Source organism: Salvia miltiorrhiza, chromosome 1, assembly GCF_028751815.1.
Source record: "Salvia miltiorrhiza cultivar Shanhuang (shh) chromosome 1, IMPLAD_Smil_shh, whole genome shotgun sequence".
Classification (NCBI taxonomy): domain Eukaryota; kingdom Viridiplantae; phylum Streptophyta; class Magnoliopsida; order Lamiales; family Lamiaceae; genus Salvia; species Salvia miltiorrhiza.
The window spans coordinates 62,122,722-62,149,047 of NC_080387.1; the positions used below are offsets into that span (position 1 = coordinate 62,122,722).

Genomic DNA, 26,326 nt, shown 5'->3' on the forward strand with positions numbered 1-26,326 from the left:
TGTGCCACATGTCACACATTCTTAATGCGTTACATACATTAATACATATAATGTGTGGTCCATATTTGGTGGGGCTAGAGCTCCCTCTCTCATGTGTGTCCGCCATTCGTTGCACATAAGAATTAATTTGATTAATATATATATAAAAAGTATAATTTGTGTATGCTCAATATTTGATTAACATTATTTTTTATACTCTTTTCGTCCACGATATTATTTTTTACATTTGTCATTTTGATCTGTGCATAATATCATTTTCACTTTCATTTATAGTAATAGAGTTTCACTAACTTCACTTGCAGTAATAGTACTGGAATCCAAACTCCACTAACAATAATATCCACTATTATTATCATTTTTAAAAAATTTGTGTTGTCCACAAAATGAAAACGATATCATGGACGGAGGAGTAGTATTTTTTGACAAATAAGATAGAAAAACATTAACCGGGTATTTACATTATTAACAAAGAAAATACTCAAATCTCTCCAATACATCAAATAATTGTTCATATATATAGTACTCCTTATAAAGCTTATTTTGAGAGAGGGTATTCAAACCCAACTCAACAATATCAAAGAGAAAAAATAAGCAGTTATTTTGGCAACAAAATATGTTGTTATCCGTAGGACCGCAACTTTCACTTGAATTAATTAGTTTAATACATAAATTTTGTATTATATTCTTGTATATTCTCTACCCCACAATTACATGAATTTCTCTCTCTTAACTCAATATTTAATAGTTGCCTTATTCCCTTTGATTTTGGAGGGGCAAACGCAATTGAGCCTAACATGTTTTTCCGATTCCCATCCCAACAACAGAGAAATCCATCTCCTTGATTGGGGCCAATCCATCTCCCATGGCTTCAAAGATGATGATGCCTATTGCATGCGCGATTGCGATCGTGATTCTGTTTGCAGGCCTTGGCGCAGAAGCATCGATAGGCATCAATTGGGGAAGGGAGAGTGCCCAAAGATTGGTCCCATCACAAGTTGTGGATTTGTTGTTGCAAAATGGAATCCGTCGTGCAAGAATCTACACCTCTCAAAGAGATATATTGGCTGCGTTTGCAGGAAGTGGCATTAACCTCACCATTTCCATAATGAAACCTACCTTGATCAAATCCAAGGAAGACGGAAGAATCTGGGTCCAAAAAAATCATGCATTCTTCACTCCTTGCACCATAAGGTAATTACGCGCGCACTCCTAGCTAATTCTTTTTCGTATATATATATTTATATTTGGATAAATAAACTTTGGATTAGTCATGTCCCATTATCCTGATTTTCAGAAGTTTTCTAACTTTTGTTTTTTATTAAAAAATCTTCAAATTTCAACGTTCTTCAAAAAGTACAGTAAGTATATATTATACAAATCAACAACGAAATGATGAGTCACTTTGCCGGATTGGAGTGTAATCCCCATTATGTGGCATAGTGGGACATTTTTTTTCAAAAAATGCTCAAAGATATATGTGGATTTTTGAATAGAAAAGAGAAAGTTGGCGACACCGAGTAACCAATAAATGTTTAGTTAAAGATGGAAATAGTTTTGAACAGGTCTGTATATTTTGGAGGGTATCCCTTCCACACCGGAAATGGGAATAGGACCTTTTTGCAGTCTATAGTGAACGCGCAACGTTGGCTGCAAGAGGCTCTAAACGAGCGCGGATTCAGCGACGTGAAGGTGAACATAGCACATATTGAAGGGGTATTGAAGCAAAACATTTCTAAACCATCTGAAGCCGAATTCAAGGACGAGATCAAGCCAGAACTTGTGCAATATTTGCAATTCCTCAGGGAAAACAACGCACCATTTCTAGCAGAGTACATCCCAATCATGGACATCCATAATAAGAATTTCGACCTTAACTTCGCCTTTGCCGACAACAGCTCCGTCCTTGCCATCACTGACGTCAACGGGGCGGTGTACACCAACATTGTGGAGTGGCGCTACGACTGCTACGTGTGGGCCCTCGAAAAGCTCAACTTTTCAGACATCAAGGTATCCTTCAGCATGGTGGGGTGGGCCACTGACGGCTACCCTGACGCCAACGCCACCAATGCAGAGCGCTTTTTCAAGCACCTTCTGCCTTGGGTGTCGGGCAACAAGGGCACCCCCAAGCGCCCTGGGGCCCCCATCGACACTAATGTCCACGCGCTCGCCGACGAGACCAAAATGAATGCCGGCCCCTTCACGCGCCACTGGGGCATCTACCGCTCCAACGGCCAGCCTAAGTATAAGATCGACCTGACGGGCCAGGGCCGAGACATTTACCCGACCGTGGTCCGCGGGGTCATGCGCATGCCCAGCCGGTGGTGTGTGTATAGCGGGGACCGACGGGACATGGCCAAGGTGAGGGCCCAGCTCGACTGGGCGTGCTCCAACAGCGACTGCACGAGCACGTTGATCGGGGGCTCGTGCAGCCGCCTCACATTCGAGCAGAACGTGACGTACGCCTTTAACATGTATTTCCAGTTCCGTTTCCAGGACGAGAAGGCCTGCCAATTCGAGGGGTTGGGGCGCGTGGCCGTCAACGACCCCTCCACGGAGGAGTGTGTGTTCCCCGTAGAGGTGGTGAAGGGGCAACAGGTTAACTTCCAGTTGAACTTTGCACCGCCGACTCTCAGTGGAGAAGGGTTCCGCTCGCAGCGGCCTAGTCTTGCCTTGCATGTAGTTTGGGTTTCAATTTTGGTGGAATTCCTCTTGTTTTGGTTTCAAAGTGTTGGTGGGCGATTTTGTTATTTTTGAAGATGTTGGTGTGTGTATATATATTTATGAGGAAATGTGGCTAGGATAATCTTGTAATTATGAGGCGATGAGAGATTTATGTATATCAAAAGGAATTGTAATTGTATAAAGAATCGGTTTCTCGTGAGATCGGTTTCTCGTGAGACCGGTCTTATAGATGAGACCGGTTCCCATCAGGAGGGTATAAATAAAAAGCATTCGTAATTCTACAAACAACATGCATTAGTTTAGTGATACGTTCCTTCATCTTCCATTTCTTATATGTGTGTTCGTTTCTTAGAAGCAACAATAATGAAACAACGCCGTTCTTATTCATCGTCTGGCAGAGCCACGCTGGACTCACGGTTGCCACCTGTTGGCCGAAATAGCTCGTTGTGGGAAAAAATCAAAATAAATCAACGATGATGAATTTACATTCCAATTTTAATTTTCGCGGAAAATAAACGATGTAGTGGGTAAAATTCGTATAAGCCTAAATAACAATAACTATACGGTCCAACGGGCTAGCCCGGTAAAGCGGTCCATGCCACGCTCATAGCACAAGACCCGGCCAAAGCCAAGCCCATATGCGGGAGATACGTGAATCCGCTAGGAAAAACCTTAAACGCGACGATTACTTGGCGACTAAGTCAGACGAGAGTCGCTGGGAGATCGTTTCCTAAGAAGTCGGAACCGCTAGGGTTGCAACGGGCATTCCAACAAACCCTAACCCTAGCTGCTTCCCGTAGGTCCGTCATATATATATATATATATATATATATATATATATATACACCAACTTACTAATTAAAAAAAAAGTAGAATCACTCGTATCCACTCTTGCACTTGCACACGATCTCTCACTATACTCTCGTTATCTCCCGCTCTCCCCGCTCTTCTGTTTCGCCTCCACGCTCATAGAACTCTAGGTTTTCGATCGCCCGACTAGCCCTGCTAGCCCAGACGTCCGTCGCCTTTTATTCCACGTTGCTCAATAGCTCTAACTCCGATCACCGGGATACTCCGATCCTCCGGAGAACACTCTTATTACCATCTCTTTTCTAGTGTCTATTATTTCATTACGTTACTTACGTCTGTTTTTTATATCAATTCACTGACTTGAGCGTCGGAGGCCCTTCAATCGACACTCCCACCGGTGCTCATCGGAGGGCTCCAACGTTGCTTGTGGTATCAGGTTGCTAGTGCCCGTCGATCCAGACGTGATTGACGTCACTTTTGTAATTGACAGATTCACCCCCAATAAACGATTTCCACCAAACTTAATAGATTTAACGGTAATTAACCCTAAAAAATAGTAATAAAAATTGTTACACTTTAATATTTTATGGCACTAATTTATTTATTCAAAATTGTTATTAGTCATGTGTAATGTTGAGTCGGATTTTAATTAATCTCAACAGAAAATTAGGAGAAAATAGAAGAAATAATCTAAAGAATCAAGAAAAAATAATAACTTGATTATCTCATTCATGAGAGGTCCTATTTATGAGCTACAAATTAAACCTAATACTAAAGCCCATTAATCTTAACTAAGCCCAAGTCATATTACAATAGCTTTTGTCTTGGGGCTGAGCTATGTTGGGTCGAAGCTCTAGGACTAAGATAGAGCACTAAAATTGGACTGAATCGCTAGAGTTGAGTTGAATTCAAGCGTCAGGGCTATGCTAAGCTGAAGCGACCGGGCTAAGCTAAGTTGAGCTCTAGCGCTAGGGCTGAGTTGAGATGAAGTGTTAAAGCTGTTGGAGATAATGCTCCTTTTTTGTTTTATTCTTTTGTCGTAGACCAAATACAATTAATCTTAACTTTCGTCTTCGATCGTTTTTCCCTTAATATATATGTGTGATTTTTTTCTATTATGCCTAACCCAAAAAAAAAGAGTATAATATCATCTACATCAATAATAATAATAATAATGATAATAATAATAATAATACTCAACCCTCGACGTCCCAGTTTTCTTTTTCTTTTTTCCCTTTAAATTCAAATCCTTGTATATTAGTTTCATTTTACAACAGTTAGCTAGGGTTACTTATGTTTAATTAGAATTTATATCTATTTTTAGTTTCAAATTTAAAATTTAAATATAAAAATTGATTATATTAACATATTGGCATTGATTGGATCATAATTAGATACTATTTTTAATCCTTTTTAGATTCAATTCTTATAATAAATTATTGTCAATTAGAATCGATTATATTATAACAATTATTGATTAGAAAATATATTTGATTATAATCTTCATTCGATATGATTTGGATTAATGTACTCAGGGGCGGAGCCAGGGGGGGCAGTGGGGTCACTGGACCCCCCTGGAATTTCCAAAAATCCCAGGGATATTTTAGTAATTTTACAAATATATTTAAAAAAAATAAAAAATATTAATTTTATCTAATTTTTCTAAGAGCATCCACAATGCTTGCACCCATAGTGGGTGCAATACCATGGGTCCCACTTCTATTGCACCCACTCCCACAATGGTATTGCACTCACTAGGGGTGCAATAGATTTTATTTTATTTTTGAATTAGTTTTATTCTAGTTTCCATTTTACAATAATTAAGAAATTAAAATTTCATTGAATTAAAATTCAAATCCTACATTGTTAGAAATAAAAGAAATACAAGAAATTAAAATCCTAAATTACTTAAATTAAAACAAACATAAAATAAAAAATCCTAAAAATCTACGGGATGTTGTGTCGTTTTTTTATCTCCGCCACCTTGCACATGTGAAACGCCAATTCGTCGGGATTCATTTGAGAGGTGTCCCGGCTCATCAACATGCTATCGGCGAGGTCACGTTGAACTTGGGAGAATGTTTCCATTGCATTCACCATATTCGCCATGTACCCGAGAGCTTTTTGGTTATCCTCCGACGTCTCTTCGGCCTTTTTCTTGCCTTTGCGCTTGTCTCGCTTGGCCGCCTTTTGGCCTTGGGGCCGGGTGGAGATAGAGGCGTCACTAGAAGTCGTTGTTGGAAGACCGTCGGACCCCTTTGATCGTTTGTCCGAATGGACATCGGAGTGAACATCCCCGCCGAGACTTGAAAATTTCTTCGACTCGCGCAAAATCTTCCATGCATGCGAATACCGGAACGGAACACGGTACTCGGCTAGCCACATTGCCTCTGCTTGCTCCAGGATTTGAATATCACTCATGCCTGATTTCCATTGATCATGGCATTTTTTGTGCATGGCCTCAAACCTCTTCGTATCCTTCGACACCCGTTGAAAGTGAGATTTGATTTGCGTGACGTCGCGTGAAATAGATCCTTCGGGCCTTTTAGCGTTGTACTCGGCGCAGATGGAGCCCCAAAACTTCGCCCCTTTTTGATCGGCACCCACCACAGAGTCGTGGGTGTGCTCGCAATACAAACGGCAAATTAGCACCGTTTCTGCCGGATAATAGTTGCTACGTTTGGATGCCGCCGGCATAGAAGCAATCTCCTCCACGTCGGGCTCGGGCTCGGCAACGGCGGCAAAACGGGGGTTCAAATTGGTGCCCGCCGCTTGAAAGGCATTGGATTCTTGCGTGAACGGCGAGAATCCTTGCCTGGAAGCATTTGATTCGCCGGGGGATGGATTTTGAGGATGTTCACGCCAATAGTTGCTCCAATCGCCTTCCATTGCTATTTGTTGAAATAATTTAGAAGATGAGGGGAATGGATGAATGAGGAGAATGGATGAATGATAGATGATGAAGAAGAGAATGAGGTTGTATATGTATATATAGAGGGAGTATAGAAATTACAAAAAAAAAAAAATATATATATATATCAGCAACGGAAAAAAAAAACGGTCGAAAAACGGCTAGTTTTTAAATTTTTTTTTTTTTTTCGGCCGAAAAGGGGCGCGTGTTTTACACGCCCCCTCCATCGCACCCGAAATACACGAGTGCGTAGCTTCGCCTCCCTCCTTCGCCCCCTCCTTCGCACCCGGGTGCGGCATCGCTGGTGGGTGCGATAGGCCGGGTTCGATCCGGCCATCGCACCCACCATTGTGGATGCTCTAATTGCTCCACCATTTACTCGCCTCTCTCTCTCTCTCTCTCTCTCTCTCTCTCTCTACCATCTCCCTCATTCTCCCTCTCTAAATCGCTCCACAATTTCCCCTCTGCAAATCCACCGGCGCCGCCGCTCACTTCCCCTCTGTTCCACCGGCGTCGCCTCCCTCTTCCCCCTCTGTTCCGCCGCCGCCGCCTCCGCCTCCCCCCTTCCCCCTCTGTAAATCCGCTCCCCCATGAATTAGGGCTCGTCGCCGCCTCTGCCTGCCTCTTGCCTCTCTTCTCACGCCGTCTCTCGCCGTCAGGTCGCCTCTTCTCTCCTCCACCATTCATGGTGCTTCGCCGTCAGGGTTTCGCCGCCTCCTCCCTTGACCCTTCTGTTCCGCGGTGATGAGCGACCTCTGGGAGGGCTGCCTGAGCGGGGGAGGCGTCGTCCGTGGTTGGTGACATTGAAGTTGTGTGTGCTTCGCCGGAAGCCCTAGATCCGCCGAAATCAAGGTTTTGCGGGCGGCGGAGAGGCGAAGGTGAGGGCGGAGAGGTGAAGGTGAGGCGACATAGATCTAGCTCTGTTCGTGAGCTTCGCGCACCGCAGCCTCAGATCTCTTTCTCTCGAGCTCAAGGCACAGAAAGTTGTGGTTTGATTTATGTATCTTTGATTTTGTGGATGAAGATTTTATGTATCTTTGATTTTTGTGGTGGATGATGCCTTTATGTATCTTTGATTTTGGGGATGAAGCTTTGATTTAGAGTACAAATTTTTTCTGTGATAATTTTCGTTCTGCATTTGTTCTGCATTTTAGGGTTTATAATTTGTTCAACATTTTAGGGATGAATTCTTGTTTGAGTTCGTTGAATCTGCATCAGTCGAGCTTCATTTAGGCATTTGTTTGAGTTCGTTGAATTCTTGTTTGAGTTCTTGTTTGGTTATTAATATGCTTGCTAATTGTTATATTGGACTTTTTTAAAAAAAAATAATTATGTTTATTTTTTTTAACTTGCTATATAATTTAAATAACATTATAATTATATTAATTATTATTATTTATTTTTTAAATTTTTTTATTTAATTATTATTTTTTTGAAAAAAAAATTTGGACCCCCCTGAGTCGAAAGTCTGGCTCCGCCCCTGAATGTACTCCAAGTATATTTGTGAGGAAAATGCACTATTGGCTACAAAGTTCTCTCTTTCTATCCTTTTAACTAACTAAAATTTATCTGTTGAAGTATATATTCAAAAAAAAAATCACTTAAAAAAGTACTATAATCAGAAGTGTACACTTTTATAGGACGGAGATAATATTAAAATTACAACAGATAGCCATCTCACACATTATCTACATTCCTCCTCGATCCCTCCTGAAGGGGATATATGTGATGCAGGGCTTCTACACCAGACCGCATCATGATTCATGTCTTTAGAGAAAAGTTTTTATGATAAAATTGATACAAATTGAAAAATGTAGGGATGAATTTGATAAATTTTGAAAATTGAATGATTATACTGTCACAACCTATATTTATAAATTTAAACAAGATCAGATAACTAATCGAATTTAGAATGCGTACATGTATATAAATTAATTATAGTCAGATTCGAACATTTATCGACATGATTACATGAAATTTTCTTTATCGTTGAATATTTTCTTATGATATTATTTATTTTTAATTCTAAAGCAGTACAAACATAATTAATCAACATGTCCAAATAAATCCTTCTATGTTTTTAAACAACTTTTATATTTATAAATTTAAACAAATTCAAGTATTTAGCGAGTATTACTATATGAGTTTGAGACGACAACACGTAGTAAAATCACTTTTTAATTGGATTTGTAACACATACAAGTATTTTGATAAACTTTTCAAACATTCAGGTTTTAAAAAAAATTTATAGAAACAAGCTCTTTAACCTATTTTACTATTATAATTAATTTTATTTGTCTTACACTACAAAAAAACAACTGATTACCGGCGGCAATTCCCGCCGGTAAAAAAGGGGCGGCCGCCGGCGATACCATTACCGGCGGCCCTCTGGCCGCCGGTAATAATCTCGTCGGAGATGAGATTGCCGGCGGCGAAGCTCAGCCGCCGGAGATTGGCGGCGGCCCTACCGCCGGTATATTTTCTCGGGAAACTCAAGTGGTTTCCCGAACAGTTACCGGCGGTTCTCGCCGCCGCTGATTACCGGCGGCAATGTGCCGCCGGTAATCAGCGGCGGTAGAGATGCCCCGGTGATCACCACCACCACACCGATGGTCGTCGATGTTGGGAGATTACCGGCGGGCCCGTGCCGCCGCTAATTACCGGCGGCAATATGCCGCCGGTAATTAAATAATTATTTTAATTATATAATTATTTATTTTATTTATTTATTTATTTATTTTATTTATTTATCTCCACTAATATTTTTGTATTTATACAATATTTCAAACCTTAGGCGAACTTCCCAGTGGGTCACCCATCTTAGTTGTGCTCTAAGTCAAGCACGCTTAATCTTGAAGTTCCTTTTGAATTGTCCCCAGTAGAGAACACTCGTATAATTGATATATCTATTGCCTATTAAATCATTTAAAGACTATTTCAATATACAATATATATCATATATTCATAACATTTGAATATGAGGAGATAATATCCAAGTAATGTTGTTAATTACGGACCAGTCTCGTGCCGCCCGTATTTTTATGGCAAATAAATATTTATTTTTTATTTATTTTTTAATTTTTTTTTAAATTTTTTTTTATCAATATAGTTTATTAATCATAAGTATTTTAATTTGATAGTTTTAATGTATTTTTGAATTCATTTGCATATATGTCCTTATTTTTATGTCGAAACAATATATCTATTTATTAATCAATATGTTATTAATTTTTTTTTTATCAATCTACGTTATAGAGTATAAGTATTTTCATTTTGTAATTATAATGTATTTTGAATTCATTTGCATACCTTGCATACATATCATTTCATCCGAAACAGTAAATCAATTTAAAATTAATCTAATTAACAAATTAATTTCAATTAATCATACTTTAAACATCCTATAAAGTAATTATAGTTAAATCAATTCAAAATTAATCTAATTACCAAATTAATTTCAATTAATCATACTTTAAACATCTTATAAAGTAATTATAGTTAAATCAATTCAAAATTAATCTAATTACCAAATTAATTTCAATTAATCATACTTTAAACATCCTATAAATTAATTAGAGTTAAGTTAATTTTAATCAAACAAATAAATAATAAATAAATAAACAAATAAATAAAAGTCTATTAAAAACGAGAGTGTACCGTGGGAGTCGACGGCGGAACCGTGCGGTGGCAGGAGCGGTGAGGCGGCAGGATTGGCCTGAAATTAGGAGGAGAAAGATGAAGAGAGGGTGAGAGGGTGAGAGAGAGAGAGACAGAGAGAAAGAAGGAAAGGAGGGGCTTACCTTGACGGAGGCGGCGACGGCGACAGGCAGCAGCAGGGCAGCGGCAGGGCAGGGCAGGGGGGCTGGAGGGGATGGGGGGGGTGTTCTGGTCTGGAAAGGGTTAGGGCTCCCGATTTTGGGCTTTAAAATTAGCGGCGGCCATTGCCGCCGCTAAAGCCCGACCCGCACTCTTTTTACTGGCGGCAATCTTGCCGCCGCTAATCACCGACGGCAGATGCCGCCGCTATTTGTTAAATATTCAAAAAAAATAAAAATAAAAAAAAATTCCCGGCGGCCTTAATATTTACCGGCGGCGATTTTGCCACCGGTATTAACGCCATATATTCAAAAACTACGGGTCGGCAGCTCCGCCGTCGGAAAGCCGCCGGTAATCGCCGGCGGCGGAGCTGCCGCCGGTAAATCGGCGCTTTTTTGTAGTGTTAATATTTCTTCCAATGAATTATAAAATTTTACAACATTGAAATTATATAATAGTAATTTTTAAAAAACTTATATATTTTATACATAAAGTGATTCTCCAACGAAATTCAATGGGTTACTTGCTAGCATATGTAGTAACAGAGGATTCTATATAGATATCTGATAATCTTCAATGTCTATCGTCGTCACTTAAAATTAAGCCCATGATCTTTATACATATTTTCCCAAGAAAGCATATAGTAGTATATATTTAGTAAGTGTTGAAATATTTTGTGTAGTTAAAGTATCATCTTACTCCTATTATGGTGCTATATGATCTCTCATATATTCTCTACCCTACAATTACTTGAATTTCTCTCTCTTAACTCAATACTTAATAGTTGTCTCGTATTCCCTTTGATTTTGGAGGGGCAAACGCAATCAAGCCTAACATGTTTCTCCGATTCCCATCCCAACAACAGAAAAATCCATCTCCTTGATTGGGGCCAATCCATCTCCCATGGCTTCGAAGATTATGATGCCTATTGCATGCGCGATGGCGATGGTGGTCTTGTTTGCAGGCTATGGCGCAGAAGCATCGATAGGCATCAATTGGGGAAGGGAGAGCGCCCAAAGATTGGTCCCATCACAAGTTGTGGATTTGTTGTTGCAAAATGGAATCCGACGTGCAAGAATCTACACCTCTCAAAGAGATATATTGGCTGCGTTTGCGGGAAGTGGCATTAACCTCACCATTTCCTTAATGAAACCTACCTTGATCAAATGCAAGGAAGCTGCAAGAGTCTGGGTCCAAAAAAATCATGAATTCTTCAGTCCTTGCACCATAAGGTATAAATTAATTTCATATATAAATGTTTAGTTAAAGATTGAAATAGCTAGTTTAATTTGAACAGGTCTGTATATTTTGGAGGGTATCCCTTCATTCACGGAAACGGGAATAGGACCTTTCTGGCGTCTATAATCAAGGCGCAGCGTTGGGTGCAGGAGGCTCTGAACGAGCGGGGATTCGAGGACGTGAAGGTGAACATACAACATCTTGAAGGGGAATTGAAGCCCAACATCACTAAACCATCTCAAGCCGAATTCAAGGACGAGATCAAGCCAGAACTTGTGCAATATTTGCAATTCCTCAGGGAAAACAACGCCCCATTTCCAGCAGATTATATCCCAATCATGGACATCGTAGACCAGAATTTTGACCTTAACTTCGCCTTCGCCGACAACAGCTCCGACCTTGTCATCACTGACGTCAACGGGGCGGTGTACACCAACATTGTGGAGTGGCGCTACGACTGCTACGTGTGGGCCCTCGAGAAGCTCAACTTTTCAGACATCAAGGTATCCGTGAGCATGATGGGGTGGGCCACTGACGGCTACCCTGGAGCCAACGCCACCAATGCAGAGCGCTTTTTCAAGCACCTTCTGCCTTGGGTGACGGGCAACAAGGGCACCCCCAAACGCCCAGGGGCCCCCATCGACACCGATATCCACTCCCTCACCGATGAGACCAAAATGAATTCCGGCCCCTTCACTCGCCATTGGGGCATCTACCGCTCCAACGGCCAGCCCAAGTATAAGATCGATCTCACGGGCCAAGGGCGTGACATCTACCCCACCACGGTCCGCGGGATCATGCGCATGCCCAGCCGCTGGTGCGTCTTTAGCGGGGACCGGCGGGACATTTTCAAGGTCAGGGCCCAGCTCGAGTGGGCCTGCTCCAAGAGCGACTGCACCAGCACATTAATAGGAGGCTCGTGCAGCCGCCTCACATTCGATCAGAACGTCACCTACGCCTTCAACATGTATTTTCAGTTCCATTTTCAGGACGAGGAGGCCTGCCATTTCGACGGGTTGGGGCGTGTGGCCATCACCGACCCCTCCACCGAGGAGTGCGTGTTCCCCGTCGAGGTGGTCAAGGGGCAGCAGGTTAACTTTGCGGTGAACATGGCACCGCCATCTCTCATTGGAGAAGGGTTTCGCCTGCGGCGGCCTAGTCTTGCCTTGCATGTAGTTTGGGTTACAATTTTGGTGGAATTCATCTTGTTTTGGTTTCAAAGTGTTTGTGGGCGATTTTGTTATTTTTGAAGATGTTATATGAGGAAATGTGGGTAGGACAATCTTGTAATAATGAGACGATGAGAGATTTATGTATATCAAAAGGAGTTGTAATTATAAATCATTTTTTACTGAGAGATCATTTATATACTTGCCAGGGTATAGCACCTTCTTTTCTGTTAATTTTGAAACGCCATTTTTAGCACCATAAATTATGAACATAGAAGTTTTTTAGCTTCGTATTGGACACCAATGTTAATTTTAATCTCCCCCTTTTTGATAAAAAAAAATACTAGTAATAAAAACTGCTACATTTTAATATTTTATGGCACTAATTTATTTATTCGAAATTGTTCATGTGTAGCATTTTAGTGTAATTAATTGTTAAAAAAATCTTTGGTGTACTTTTTGCACTAAAAATTTAATTTAAAGCAATTTTCAATCAATGTAGGTTAATTTTTAAATTTAATGAAATTTGAGTTGTTAAATTTAATTAAAAATAACAATAAAATTAAATACAAAATGAAAAAAAAAAATTAGAGAGCCAAGGGTGGGTTCTTCCATTTAAGAGCCCACCTTGACTCTCCATTGTGGATGCTCTAATACTATCAAACCCTCGCAGATAACCTCAACTAATAATAATAATAATAATAATAATAATCATTGTCGAATTGAATTTTAATCTCAACTGAAAATTAGTAGAAATAGGAAAAATAATATAAAGAATCATCAAGAAAAGAAATTGAATTTGAATTATACAGAGGGATATTTTTTTTTCAACGCATAAATAATGAGTGACTTTTTTTAACTTACACATGAAAGTGTTATTTATAGTTTACAAATGAAACCTAATATCAAGGCCCATTGATTAAGATAACTGGGCCTAAATCTCATTACGACAATTTATGTCTTGGGGTGAAAATATGGCATTGATTGATCATAATTAGATACTTTTAATCTTTTTTAGATTCAATTATTATAATAAATTAAGGGTAGAGTAGGATCGATTATATTATAACAATTATTGTTTAAATAATATAGTATTTGATTATTATAATCTTCATTATTTGTAAGGAGAAAATGCACTCTACAAAGTTGTCTCTTTTCTATTCTTTGTTTTTTTAACTAACCAAAGCTTATCTCTTGCAGTATTTTCTTACTTGAAAAAGTAGTACTATAACCAGAAATAATTTACGCTCTTGAATTCCTAGCTCCGTCACTAATAGCATATATTAAAATTACAAGAAATAGGCACCCCACATTATCTTCCCATCCAAAAAAGGCAGCAAACCTGCACATATAAAAGAAAAAAGGTCGTATATTTTCTTTTCCCAATTCACATTATTCTTTTCCAATTGGGAAAAGAAAATCTTGAAGCTTCCTATACAAATTAGGCCCGTAAATGAGATATCATCTCCTCCGAGGCTAATTTGATGGCTTCCAAAACGATCCCTTTGGTATATTTGCTAACAATTTTGATCGCAAGAAAAGGCGTAGATGCCACAATAGGTGTAAATTGGGGAAGAGAGAGTGCTCAAAGATTAATACCATCACAAGTTGTGGATTTGTTGTTGCAAAATGGGGTGAGAGAGGCTCGGGTTTACACGTCGAGGGAGGACTTGTTGCGGGCCTTCTCCGGTAGCGGCATCGGCCTCACGCTCACCGTCACCGACCTTGCCATCCTCCAAGACTACGAGGGATGCAAGAAATGGGTTCTCGGTAGAATGCCCTATTTCAACGTCTCCACCGTTAGGTAATTTTGCATATATATTAAAATGCTACTACGCATGCATTTATTTTATTTGCAATTGCAATTGCAGGCGTGTGTACGTCGGAAACTATCCATTTATATTTGAAGCAAAAGACAAACCTAAATTGAAGCGAACCATAGACGTGTTGTACAATATGCAGAAGGCACTGAATGATGCTGAGTGGGGGCATCAAATCAAGGTGACTTTCACGCACGCTAGCGCCGAGTTGAAGCCCAACTTCACGAAGCCGTCGGAAGCCGAGTTCCGCGACGAGATCAAGCCGGAGTTGGCGGCCACGCTCCGGTTTCTAGAGGAAAACGATGCCCCGTTCGTGGTGGACATGGTGCCGTCGTTCCACTTGGAGGAATACAAGCTGGACCCGCTCTTCGCCTTCGTGGGGGAGTCCACCCAGGTGATCAAGGACGTCAACGGGGCCGTCTACACCAACGTCTTCGAGTTCATGTACGACGCCTTCGTGTGGGCCCTCATCAAGCTCAAGGCGCCAAAGATGAAGGTGGTGGTGGGGCAAGTCGGGTGGCCCACCGACGGCTACACCCGCGGTAACTCCTCCATCGCGGAGCGCTTCTTCAAAGGCCTCCTCCCCTATGTGTCGAGCAACAAGGGAACCCCGCTCCGCCCCGGGGCCCCCATCGACACCTTCGTGCACGCCCTCACCGACGAAAACAAACTGCCCGCCTACTTCATGCGCCACTGGGGGATCTACCGCTCCAACGGGAAGCCTAAATTCAAGATCGACCTGACGGGTCAGGGGCGGGATATTTACCCCACGTCGGCCAAGGGGATCATGAGGATGCCGGAGCGCTGGTGCGTCTTCAACGCAAACTGGACGGACCAACACAAGGTGATTCAGCAGCTCAATTACGCTTGCAAGAACACTGATTGCAGCAGCCTCAAACCGGGTGGTTCCTGCGATAAAGTTGGGTTCAACACGCATCTATCCTTCGCCTTCAACATGTACTTCCAGTTCAACTTTCAAGACGAGAAAGCTTGCGACTTTGACGGCCTCAGCTTCATCACCGTCGCCAATCCATCCACGCCCAACTGCATGTTCCCCATCGAAGTGGTTCGAGGCCAGCAGGAAAATTATGTACCAGCAGCATTGCAGATAAGAAACAACCCCAAGGCCAAAGGATACCATCATACCCCTAATTGTGGCGTCTCTCTATTTTTGCTTTCATTATTGCTGCCATTCTTTTGGAACTGATATACATTACAAATAGCATCCAAGTTTTGCATGTCTCATCTCTTTTTTCAACACATACAACATGTCTCTAATAATGTTTTTTTTTTTAAATATTCATAAAAATATATCAAAGGAAAACTTCAAATGTAACAGATAACCAATGCACATTGTATAACAAGACCCTTGTTATAAGAATAAAAATGTTACCCATAATTTTAGGATTTAACGAACGAGATCCTCTGTCCCAGATTGTAACCCACCCGACACATGCTAATCATCTCCGGAGTAGCTTCAACACATCTCCAACCAGGTGCAACGACCCCGTGACAAGAACCTGATAAAATTCGGAAACTAATCAACACTTCAAAAACAACGAGGATTCGTTTCCATAATTTAGAAACAAGCAGTCAAAGCAACTAACTATAAATGGAAGTAAGCATGGTTCAAGCTCAAGTTTTTTATTTCAGTTGTGCCAAAGAATGCTTACCTGAATTCTCAACGACGGGTTTTTCTTCACGTAGTCCCTTAGCCAATTGATTGTCATTGGCAGGGAAGACACCGCAACACTGCAACCAGCTGCATCGTTGTCAAGGAACTTGCGTGGTGGAACACTATCTGGCATTCGCGTCTCAAGATTCTTGTTAACGGCATCTGCTTAGGTGAAGGAACAGAGATATTTAAGGAAAAGTCTAATAGTTGAGAAAGCAAGAGATGAAGATCACCTTTTCCGTGAATGATGTTTTCCCAAACTCTCTGAAGGTTGAATTGCCAAGATAAATCCTTGGGAGCTATCTCTGAAGGAATGGCTGACGAGGCAGAAGTCACCTTTGTGTAAGTCGAGATGCCAGGAACGAAAATGGCTTTTGCGAAATGTGTGCCTGAATGCAAGCCATGGATAGTCTTACTTCGAAACGTTCATATATATACATCGATTGAATGGAAGATCAGATCATACCCGACGATGCACAGGTATCAACGAGTATAGGGAGAAGGCTTTCGGGATCTCTGACATCCATACAGTTGAACAGAAGAATCTGTAATTTCGAAATATTGCAAATGAGAGATGATATTAATAGAAGAGGATGATTTTTCATGAACAGAACCAGAAAACCTGACCTTCTTAGACGTTTTTTCTGACTCAATCTTAAAATTACCGTTACCCGAAACTTCTTTCGAGGTTTTCTCTTTGACGGCACTTGAAAACCACCTAGCGCAAGCCTCTATGCTTTCGGGACTGTGAGCACCGTCCAAGTAAAAAATGAGATCCCCTGAAGTATCTCCAGCCTCACCAGCCATTGCAGAACACGGTAGTGCAGAGTCGTGAACAATCTCAGCCCTTCCAGAAAGACGCGCTGTTTGAAGACCCCTCAAAAATGCATATGGTATGTTGTCTTCCTGGTTGGACTGATCAGTGTAAAATAATGTTACTGGTTTAATCGCCAAGGTTGGCGAAGATAATTAGACCTAATAGAACTGTGATAGAATATCACTGACATGTTGGGATAGTTTCTCCCAATTCCCTGTGCTCTGGAGCCAGCTTTTACAAAGTGCAACGGCAAGACCAGCGTTCGTAAATTGGTGATCACCAGACAAGCTTAGTTCCACCCCATTCAAGTTTCTACGATCAAGAGGAGCAACAACTTCCAAGGGTACCTGTAGCAAGTCAGAGAGCCTTAGGAAAGATTCGTGCACACAATATTTTGCCTTTGGTGAATGCAGCCGTGCTTCATGTTTCACGAGTATTGAGGAAAGATTCAAAATACCGTCAAATCCCTGGCCTTTTCTTGAAGAACATCCATTGCTTCAGATAGTTGTGGTACCGTGAATGCAGGCACACGAGGCTTAAGGAGCAGATAAGCCATCAACCCGTTTCAGAAAAACTTGAAAATGGAAGTACTTAGATAATCCCTCACAGAGTAGAAGCCTCAATCACTTAGGTTCAAAAACTGAAGAATTTTGTACCTTTAAGATTCCAGCTTTGTGAGAAGCAATCTGCTTCAGCGTATCTCCTGCATTTTATCGTGAAACACACTATGTTAACAGCTGTGTGTGAACAACCATATCGAAGTAGCAAAAAGAACTCGAGAGGCATCAGGTTGTGATCCCAATCGATCAGATCTGAGCTAAATATAACCAAAGCAACAATTATGAAATGAACCAGGACGAACCCAGTGTTTCCATATGGTCCATGCCCAGTGGACTTACACCACAGACAACAGGATTCTTGATCTGCACAATTCATCACCCAAGGATATGGTCATGACACTCAGTAATTAGTCACAAAACTAATTTACTAAATCTATACAAGATTGTACACTTAAGTTCTACAAGGTTGACTATGACAGTAAAAGACTAGTAAAAGAAAAATAATTACCACATTTGTCGAGTCTCTAGTACCCCCAAGGCCAACTTCAATGATAGCAACATCTACCTACAAGAACAGGTACATATTAAACAATTAATCCAAAAATCTAAAGTATGTATATATTTATATATGTATATTCTCCGAATACATTTGAGTATTATAAGTAGTTGTTTATGTGGTCTCATCTGAGTAGGTGGGTGGATGGGTGTGAGGGAGAAGAAAATCGGATATTGATTGGTACCTTTTCACAAGAAAAAATTTTGAAGGCCAATACAGTAAGAAACTGGAAAAGTGGAGGCATAGGCAAGTCCTCTGTGATATTCTCCTGTTAACAAAAAATAATCATGGTCTGGTCATCCAAAATTCAAAATTCGTATACGTCAATAAACAACCAAAACACTATTTCAAAAAAGTCTCATACAACCTTCCAAAAAAATCCCAAACACTTATAAGGTGGAGTCTATAACTCTGGCAGGGAAAAATCACGACAATAGAAGAATCGATCATCTTTTCTAGATTTCAGCTATAGTCAATAAGGGAGCTCGAACCACGAGATCAAAATCGAGGAATTCAAGATCGAATACCTTCAGCTGATTCCAACATTCCCAAAAGTAGTGGAGAAACTTCTCTTCAGATATATCCAGCCTATGAGCAAGAGAGAAGAGAATGACGAAACAGAACAGTAATGATTTCAATCAGAGGCAAATTTCTATGATCACGAGATCATAACTATCCTACCATTTCCAAGTCTGTGACTAACTTTTCGGGACAACTGCTAGTTGACTGATGTTTTACGGAAATGATTTCTTGATACAAGTATCACAAGAAATATGACATCTTTTCCTTCATTTCAATTTCAATAAGTCAAAAACAGTTGAGAGCTTATGGAAAATTTTAAACCCTTTCTCTGTATCACTACCCTCCTTTTAACCCAGTTGCTGGCATGTGGATCTAAAGCAACCTTTACTTATTAAGGAAAACATAAATGATGTATAAGCATTTTAAAATGCTAACCCATCTAGACGAAATCTTTCTCTCACGTCAATTAAGTGTGGGGAGGTAAACAGTCCAGTCCTGAATCCACTCTCTCTTAGAATTGCCTCACAAAATGAGCATGTCGAACCCTGAATACGAAAGATGATTAGAAATAAAATACTCAGTAACTGTAATAAACCAGAAGAAATAAGTAAATATCAGTGTTTCCTCTTTACAGGAATGATTTACTAGAACCAAGGTTAGAAAATCCTTGAAGTATTGTGATATCACTTGTATATGAAACTAGAAATTTAATTATCTTCATCAATGAAAGATTTCACTCAGCAAAACACAACTTTGAATATATGCAAATTAAAGTATCTAAATATCTAAGTCAATACCTTTCCTTTAGTCCCAGCAACATGGATAATCTTAAGTCGATCTATGGGTTCTTCCAAACCCAAAATCTGCCAGGAGAAAATGCATATTGTATAGTTTAGTTTAAGCAATTCTTAAAAGCAAAAACAATCATCATGCATAAGGCTATCCTATAAATCCATCCACAAAAAAGATGCTTTTGTAAGTTTCACGTTATCACTCAAGGAATTTGAAAAAAAAATATTAATAACTAAACTAGGTGAATCGTAAATTATGATTTCTGTCCTAAGTGTTACCTTAACATACATTTGCATCCTCTCTAATTTGGTATATTTATTACTTATTGTTTGCACATCCCCTCGCCTCTTGGTAGTAATGAGAGAGGAAAGAGCCTCCATGGCCGTATCATACGTAGGATGTAAGTGGTCTGCATTTTCTGCAATCACCGTATTGGTCTCCATCTGTCGCAGAACCTGTGATGAAACCTCTGTAACTCCAAAACCTGCAATGTTAGAAGAAAACAACTTAAGAAGACGCCTCACGAGCTAAACTTAAACAAGCACAAACCAAGATATCTAACTCTATGCATAACACAGCTTAGGGAAAGTAATTAAGTATACCTTTGAGCCCCAATTCTTGAGAATAGAACCTCTTAGTTCCCAATAGATCAACTGCAGACGGGCAAGCAGGCAAGCACGAAGCCGCCCATGTCAATTTAGAAGGAACGAAGTGCTCTCTTTGAATGAATCCCGGATTGCCAATTAACCCCTGCCTCAGAAAAAGGTTCTTATACTTGAGCATAGATCAACCAAATCCTGAGATTACACATGAGCAAAACTCAGTGACTCTTTATATACACATTCATAAACATTGAGATTGCACCACCAAAATTTATATAGTCCAAGAGTGGAAATTCCCAAATGCTATTATGTGATTCTGAACATTTTCTCTCTCCACATCAAGGAAATAACTTAAGGCAGTCTTGAATTCTAGATTCATGAATGCCAGATTCAAACCTCATTCAGCAAAAAACATCTCAAAACTGGTTCTCTCAAACAAATTCATCTTACTTCGAGGCTTAAAACCAATCTCGGAAACTGAAGAAAAATCGATACTTGCAAGATGCCCTCAATTCATTTACAAGTAAAGAAGCTAAAAAATAAAAGCATGATATATAAAGCTTCACTTTATCAAGCTTAATATATAAAAGAAAACATAAGAAACGCTATCGTCTTCATATTCTGACTACACCTCTATTCTTTAACATTCTTGATTCTCAGAAAAAAAACGCAACATGGATGAATTCCAGGCAAATACAATGACATCGCATGAATTAAAAATACAGATAAAAGAGAGAAGGCAACTCACGCAAATGAAGATTGTGTGTGTGGAGCTTTTTTTGGATATGCAGTAAAACTTACTTCAGGTTGACATATAGTACTAGTATTATCTTTGTTATGATGATTGTGTCGTGCGTTGATGAGAGAAGTAGTGTGTGTTTTGGTGTCTATTTATGGTAATCCGTGGCTGTCTGTGAACGGCGAGTTTTATAGTGGGCGCTGCCTTGTTGCGATATGACGGCTTTGCCCTTTGTTATTTCACGCTTGAGAATTGAGAATGCCTTTTTTTAGGGTTATGCTATTGCTATGCGAGTGGGCTTCTCAGTTCTCTCTCCTCTTTCGTTTTCCAACTGATTTTCATTTGCATAGACTTTTGTTATAAATTCAGCTACTTCCATTTTGAGTAGACTTTTGAAATTCTACATTAAACTTGGAAATTTGGGGAATTCCTATGAATATTCAGAAGCTTCATGCACACTGTTTCAGTGTTTCTTAAGCCAAATATAAGAATGCGGTTGCAATTAAGGCAACGATAATACTACAATTTAGAATAATTTAGTTGAAGATCGTGTAACACAAATTTTACAAATTTAGATTATGCAGATGATATCAAAATCGAGCATACACATAAGTAACGGATAGTAATAGGTAGCTATACTAATTTGTTTAGACATTGGAATCTATTTAAAACTCTATAATCTCAACATTCTTTAAAAGAATATTCATCATTATTTCAACGGAAAATATGTTTAAGGAGTACCAACTGTAGAAATACATTAAACCATGTCATCAAAAAAAATTAATAAACAAACAAATCAATAAATTAGACTTATCTCTTGTCCAGATCAAACTCATATCACCCCCCTGCACTTCATAATAACATTTTTTTTTTAGAATCACTTCATAATAACATTATAATCACATGATATTGCAGAAAATGGTACATAATTCCCAACACTTGGACATCATTCTAGTTGTAAACTATCGATTTAACTAAAAATTTCAAACTGTAGGTATAGTGATCAAGATTTAAATTGTCTGGAAGTGATGTTGGCAGCAATAAGAGGGTCAAGATTGCCATTCAAAACAGAGTTCACATCAGCAAACTGAGCACCAGACCTGAGATCGTGCACGAGCTTCGTGGGATGGAAGAGATATTCTCGTGTCTCTCGACTCCACCTGTCCGTTGCAGTGCCTCTCTTGATGCTCTCCACACCAGACACGCCTTGGTCCCTCAGAAGGACGAGGAGTTTAGCCTTCAAACGGTTGAGGGCCTTGATCTTGTTGGCAAAGCGACTCCTCTCGCCTGTGGCCCGATTTCAACAAATTTTCAGCTCAAGGAATTGCACATTATGATTAGGTTTGATGACACTCGTTACCTGTAGATTGTACTTGTAGGCCTGTTGGTATGTGGTGGATGTGAACAGCCGATGAAGCCCTACTCGTTTGTGGGTTGTAGGAGGGGTACGAAACTTGTATGTCCTCGTCATCAATTAACAGATCAGCAGATGAGTCGATGAATAGGGGAATCACATCAACAGAGGCCAGGCTAGCCTGAGAAGTAGCCTTATGAGCCACATAGTTCAACACAGAACAACAGATTTGATTGTATAGCAAAGCAAGGCCTAATGAATTTTGTGCATCGTGATTGATCAACCAAGCATTCAATACAACTTCAAAGGCAAAATCGAAGGTTCTTCACATCATCTCAATCGTGCTATGTTATGTGAGGTAAAAGGAACGAGAAACCTAGATTGCAAATGAGCTGAGCTCTCAGGAAAGGTTAAGCATACGACTCAGCAAGTCGAAGGACAAGGACACTAACAAGACCAACTTTCCTACCTTAGGAAGAGAAGTACTGTCTGAACACCTTATCAGAGAGTGCACACCTCTCTCCCCTGATAGATATCCATATGCGAATTTAAATTCTATCTCGATAGAAGCAGATTTCAGTCGACCGTTGTTTGAAGGATACCTCTCTACTATCCTCCCTGCATAGCCCTGCCTCTCAGCCCATTTCATGTACATCTGCACCAGCTGTGACGCCCATCTCTGGATAAACATTACAATCAACAAATAAAGATTCTGACAGCTTATCCATACAACGAAAAAGAACCTATCCCAAATTCATTACAAACCTCAGAGCATGTATCTCCACATCTCGACTCAATGGTGATGCATGCTCCCTCCACGTCGTATGGCTCCTTCAGAAGCTTGGACATCTCATACTTATCCAAAAACTTGTTTACATCTAAAGAAGCAGTGTATGCTTGCTTGAAAAGTTCATAATTGATGGCATCCATCTCTGCAAGCTCTGTGATGAGCTTAGCTTCCTCTGCCTGCATCGTGCAAACTTAAATTCTTAAACACCGTAGCCTTAAATCTTTTCAAACTTAGGTTTGACATATCAAGTTTAGGCAAACCATAGTGCTCGGAACCAATTGGTAAAAATAGAAAATGAAACAACCTTAAATGTAAGATCCCTCAGTGTGTCAACCGCCTTGGCACTGTCAGCCAGTTTCATGAGGATTTCATTAGATTTAGTGAGGTCGTCCCACAAGTCATATTCGCGGACAACTCCTTCTTGATCAACATGTTTAGCTTCTTCGAATTCCAACGCCGTTGGTGCCAACATCTCTGCACGAAGAACAGAATCTTCTATCCTCTTTCTCAAAGAAAACATTCCTATTAAACAACAAAACCAATACAGCCAGTCAAAATCAGTGGAGATACACATTAAATCTTGGTATACTAGTTAATATATTCACAATTGCTTCTTGCAACTCACAAATACTATCTCATTTTAAGCTAAAACTACCAGAAATCATATCTATACACACACACAATTTCATCTAGCACAATAAATACTATCTCCATTTGTTGCTTCTTCGTGACAGGCATGGAGAGAAAGGAATCACCCTTCATTTGAAGCTAAATCATACCAAAAATTACATGCTACACACACACACACACATATATATAGGAGGAGATTTCAACCTTTCGATCATGAAGATTTACAATGAGTGCATCACCTTGATGGATGAATGCAGCACATAGGCTCGAATCCAATGAGGGCAAAGATTACATTTTTTTTGGTGCAGTTAATTTCATAGTGCATGCAATGACTTTATACATTTAGTGCAGTGTTATCATGTTCTCATGAAAAATGTAACTCCACAATAAACAACACCTATATAAAGTAATTGCGTTCGACGTGAGAATGTGAGAGCACTGCACTAAATGTATAAAGTCACTGCATTCGACATGAAATTTATTACAATCGAAATAAATGAATATCTCGCCCCTCCGTGGGATTTGAACTCTAGTATTGCATTCATCCATCTATTAAAGTGATGTATTCACCGTAGATCTTGGTGATCGAAAGGGTTAAAAATAGTTCTCATTCTCATAGCAATAAGGGTTCACATTTGAACCTTTTCATAAATATACACAATCATATTCTAAAGACCTCCCCTTTTATGCATAAAACTAATGAAACCAACACTATTTCAAAAAAAAATATCAAAATACAAGGGTCAAACAACCATCCATTCGACTGAAACAATCCCCCAAACTCCTCGAAATTCAGAATTCTTGAAGAATATTAACAGCACAAAGACGCAAAATAATGATAAGAACACGAGCAGCAAACTAAATTTCCACATGAAGTCGAGGGAAGAATGAGCAAACCTAGTTCTTTGTAGAACTTATTCTTGTCATCGTCGAGGGGTTCTTGAGAAGCTCTTAAACTGAAATTTGCAGAAGCGCGAGGTTTCGGACAATAATTCAGCCAGTTCCGACTATTCTTGAACTGGGATTCATTAAAAAATGCTGTCGGCAGAAGCTCAGCCGCCATTTCCGCCGGTCACCGGAAAACACGCTGTAGTTTTTAGTGTTTAGGAGTTGAACTTGCTAGTGGCGCCAGGTTCGCGCACGTACACTTACAATTCACAGAATTATTTGTTATTTTTGTTTTCTACTAGTTTCTTCTTTTTTTTTTGAAAGAATATGCTGTATTTTTCTTCCTTAAAGGCATTATTGAAAATTATAGAAACCGGGAATGAAATTAGCATTTGCATAAGTGCAATGTATGAAAAAAAATACTTTTGCCTTTTTATATATAAAAAAGTAAAATTTATATAAAAAACTTATAAATATATTTAAAAATAATTTTAACTAAATGTATTTAAGTTGAAAATTTTAAAAAAATTACAATAATAAATACTGATATTATAAAAAACAAAAAAAAAATGAATTTATTTAATAAGGGAGGATAGGCTCCGCGCTAAGATAGATATCAAATTTGGTAGAGGTATGTGAATTTAATAAGATGAAGTACAAGTTGAAACTTGACACTTGAATTCAAACTTGAATTTAATAAGATGAATTATCTAATGCACTCTGCCTCCCCGAAGAGCCCGGAATTGCTCCAGAGTGCCAGCCTCTCTTTTTCGCACTCAGTGTGGACGGTAGTTTGCAATGTACGGCCCTTAAAATAAAACCAATAAAAAAAACCATAATTGAAAATCTATTTTTTTTATCAAACTATAAATATAATCATTAAATTTCCCATGAAATCTTATTAATAAATTATTAATTAAAAATAAATCAGATATTCAGGTATAATTGCAAACCCATCGAGTATACCCACTGAAATAACATACTATGCAACTTGCTCATGTATCGGGTTGGATCGGGTGAACTCGATATCCAAATCCCGAACTGACACCTCTAATTATGGATTATAGATGTTTATAAAAAAAATTATAATAACATTTACACTCAAGCAATGTATAGAAAATATTTTTATATTTTTTATGAAAACTAAATATTAATTTTCTTATCATATAAAAATTAAAAATATAAATATATAAATAAAATCACATAATCACTTAATTTTAAGTAGAGCTAATTAGTTTCCTTCCATTATTGAAACAATATTTAAAACTACAAATCTGTAATTATAATATTTAAATATGTAGTACTTATAGTATATATATACAATTTAAGTCATTATGTTTTTCAATCGAAATTCGATATAAGATAAAATTCAACAAATATATTTCGACTAAATAACTACTTAAATTTCTACTGAAATTCTAATTTTTACATACAAGTAATTTTATTAGAATATATACATAAACACAATATTAGTATCATATTTTACTCTCTTTGTCTCAACTTTTAGTATCTATCTTTCCTTTCTTAGTCATCTTTTGCTCTACTTTAATTAAACACTCACATAAAAGGTGAAATCTTTATTCCACTCACAACACACACAATCACTTTATTAAAACTCATGTCACTCTCAAATGGATACTAAAATCTAAGACGAAGGGAATATCATTTAAATATTAAGTCATATGGAGTATTTAAATTTTTAAATTTATGGGATTCATTCACCACTTATTAAATACACAATTAATTTATTTTAAAATTTATATTGAGAAACATGTTCCATGAAAGGATGGAGTATAGAAAATAGTAGTATTAATTATTATACATTTTATTGATGTGTAATAAACAAAAGATAATTTCAGAACAGAAGAATTAATAAAATACATTCCTAAAGCACATTAGTGATTTGATTATTTTGACTAGAATAACTTGCAGTAATAATACAAGTCCAAACAAA

General features: G+C 38.9%; 7 protein-coding genes across 15 annotated transcripts in view; 3 read left to right on the forward strand and 4 right to left on the reverse strand.

Annotated features, from left to right (window-relative positions):
- Positions 1 to 26,326, reverse strand: part of LOC131001622 (H/ACA ribonucleoprotein complex subunit 4) — an 806,367-nt gene that overhangs the window by 651,478 nt on the left and 128,563 nt on the right. The gene's annotated exons all lie outside the window — the stretch shown is intronic.
- Positions 742 to 2,970, forward strand: LOC131001710 (glucan endo-1,3-beta-glucosidase 8-like). Its single transcript, XM_057928290.1, has 2 exons — positions 742 to 1,191; positions 1,563 to 2,970. The coding sequence occupies exons 1-2, from the start codon at positions 863 to 865 to the stop codon at positions 2,752 to 2,754; spliced, it is 1,521 nt and encodes a 506-aa protein (XP_057784273.1). The 5' UTR covers positions 742 to 862; the 3' UTR covers positions 2,755 to 2,970.
- On the reverse strand, positions 4,996 to 6,189 carry LOC131011198 (uncharacterized). The gene is made up of 2 exons (XM_057938995.1): positions 5,655 to 6,189; positions 4,996 to 5,066 (listed from the first exon to the last, which is right to left on the reverse strand). The coding sequence occupies exons 1-2, from the start codon at positions 6,187 to 6,189 to the stop codon at positions 4,996 to 4,998; spliced, it is 606 nt and encodes a 201-aa protein (XP_057794978.1).
- LOC131001776 (glucan endo-1,3-beta-glucosidase 8-like) lies at positions 10,903 to 12,828 on the forward strand. The gene is made up of 2 exons (XM_057928359.1): positions 10,903 to 11,451; positions 11,517 to 12,828. Exons 1-2 carry the CDS (start codon positions 11,123 to 11,125, stop codon positions 12,706 to 12,708), a joined length of 1,521 nt encoding a protein of 506 aa, XP_057784342.1. The 5' UTR covers positions 10,903 to 11,122; the 3' UTR covers positions 12,709 to 12,828.
- On the forward strand, positions 13,816 to 15,685 carry LOC131001782 (glucan endo-1,3-beta-glucosidase 8-like). Its single transcript, XM_057928373.1, has 2 exons — positions 13,816 to 14,431; positions 14,499 to 15,685. The coding sequence occupies exons 1-2, from the start codon at positions 14,112 to 14,114 to the stop codon at positions 15,652 to 15,654; spliced, it is 1,476 nt and encodes a 491-aa protein (XP_057784356.1). The 5' UTR covers positions 13,816 to 14,111; the 3' UTR covers positions 15,655 to 15,685.
- LOC131001580 (folylpolyglutamate synthase) lies at positions 15,717 to 20,940 on the reverse strand. 8 transcript variants are annotated; one of them, XM_057928103.1, is made up of 17 exons: positions 20,773 to 20,940; positions 19,972 to 20,166; positions 19,648 to 19,853; positions 19,375 to 19,440; positions 19,013 to 19,122; positions 18,583 to 18,643; positions 18,240 to 18,323; positions 18,008 to 18,064; positions 17,802 to 17,862; positions 17,596 to 17,642; positions 17,397 to 17,474; positions 17,128 to 17,286; positions 16,750 to 17,028; positions 16,589 to 16,667; positions 16,356 to 16,511; positions 16,121 to 16,284; positions 15,717 to 15,967 (listed from the first exon to the last, which is right to left on the reverse strand). In XM_057928103.1, exons 2-17 carry the CDS (start codon positions 20,150 to 20,152, stop codon positions 15,908 to 15,910), a joined length of 1,848 nt encoding a protein of 615 aa, XP_057784086.1. In that variant the 5' UTR covers positions 20,153 to 20,166; positions 20,773 to 20,940; the 3' UTR covers positions 15,717 to 15,907. The 8 variants fall into 8 exon arrangements, with proteins under 8 accessions (XP_057784086.1, XP_057784069.1, XP_057784076.1 ...); XM_057928086.1 differs by having other exon boundaries at positions 16,750 to 17,037; XM_057928093.1 differs by having other exon boundaries at positions 20,720 to 20,874.
- On the reverse strand, positions 21,491 to 24,771 carry LOC131001965 (peptide chain release factor PrfB3, chloroplastic). The gene is made up of 6 exons (XM_057928628.1): positions 24,382 to 24,771; positions 23,159 to 23,376; positions 22,830 to 23,030; positions 22,534 to 22,743; positions 22,071 to 22,245; positions 21,491 to 21,997 (listed from the first exon to the last, which is right to left on the reverse strand). Exons 1-6 carry the CDS (start codon positions 24,545 to 24,547, stop codon positions 21,714 to 21,716), a joined length of 1,254 nt encoding a protein of 417 aa, XP_057784611.1. The 5' UTR covers positions 24,548 to 24,771; the 3' UTR covers positions 21,491 to 21,713.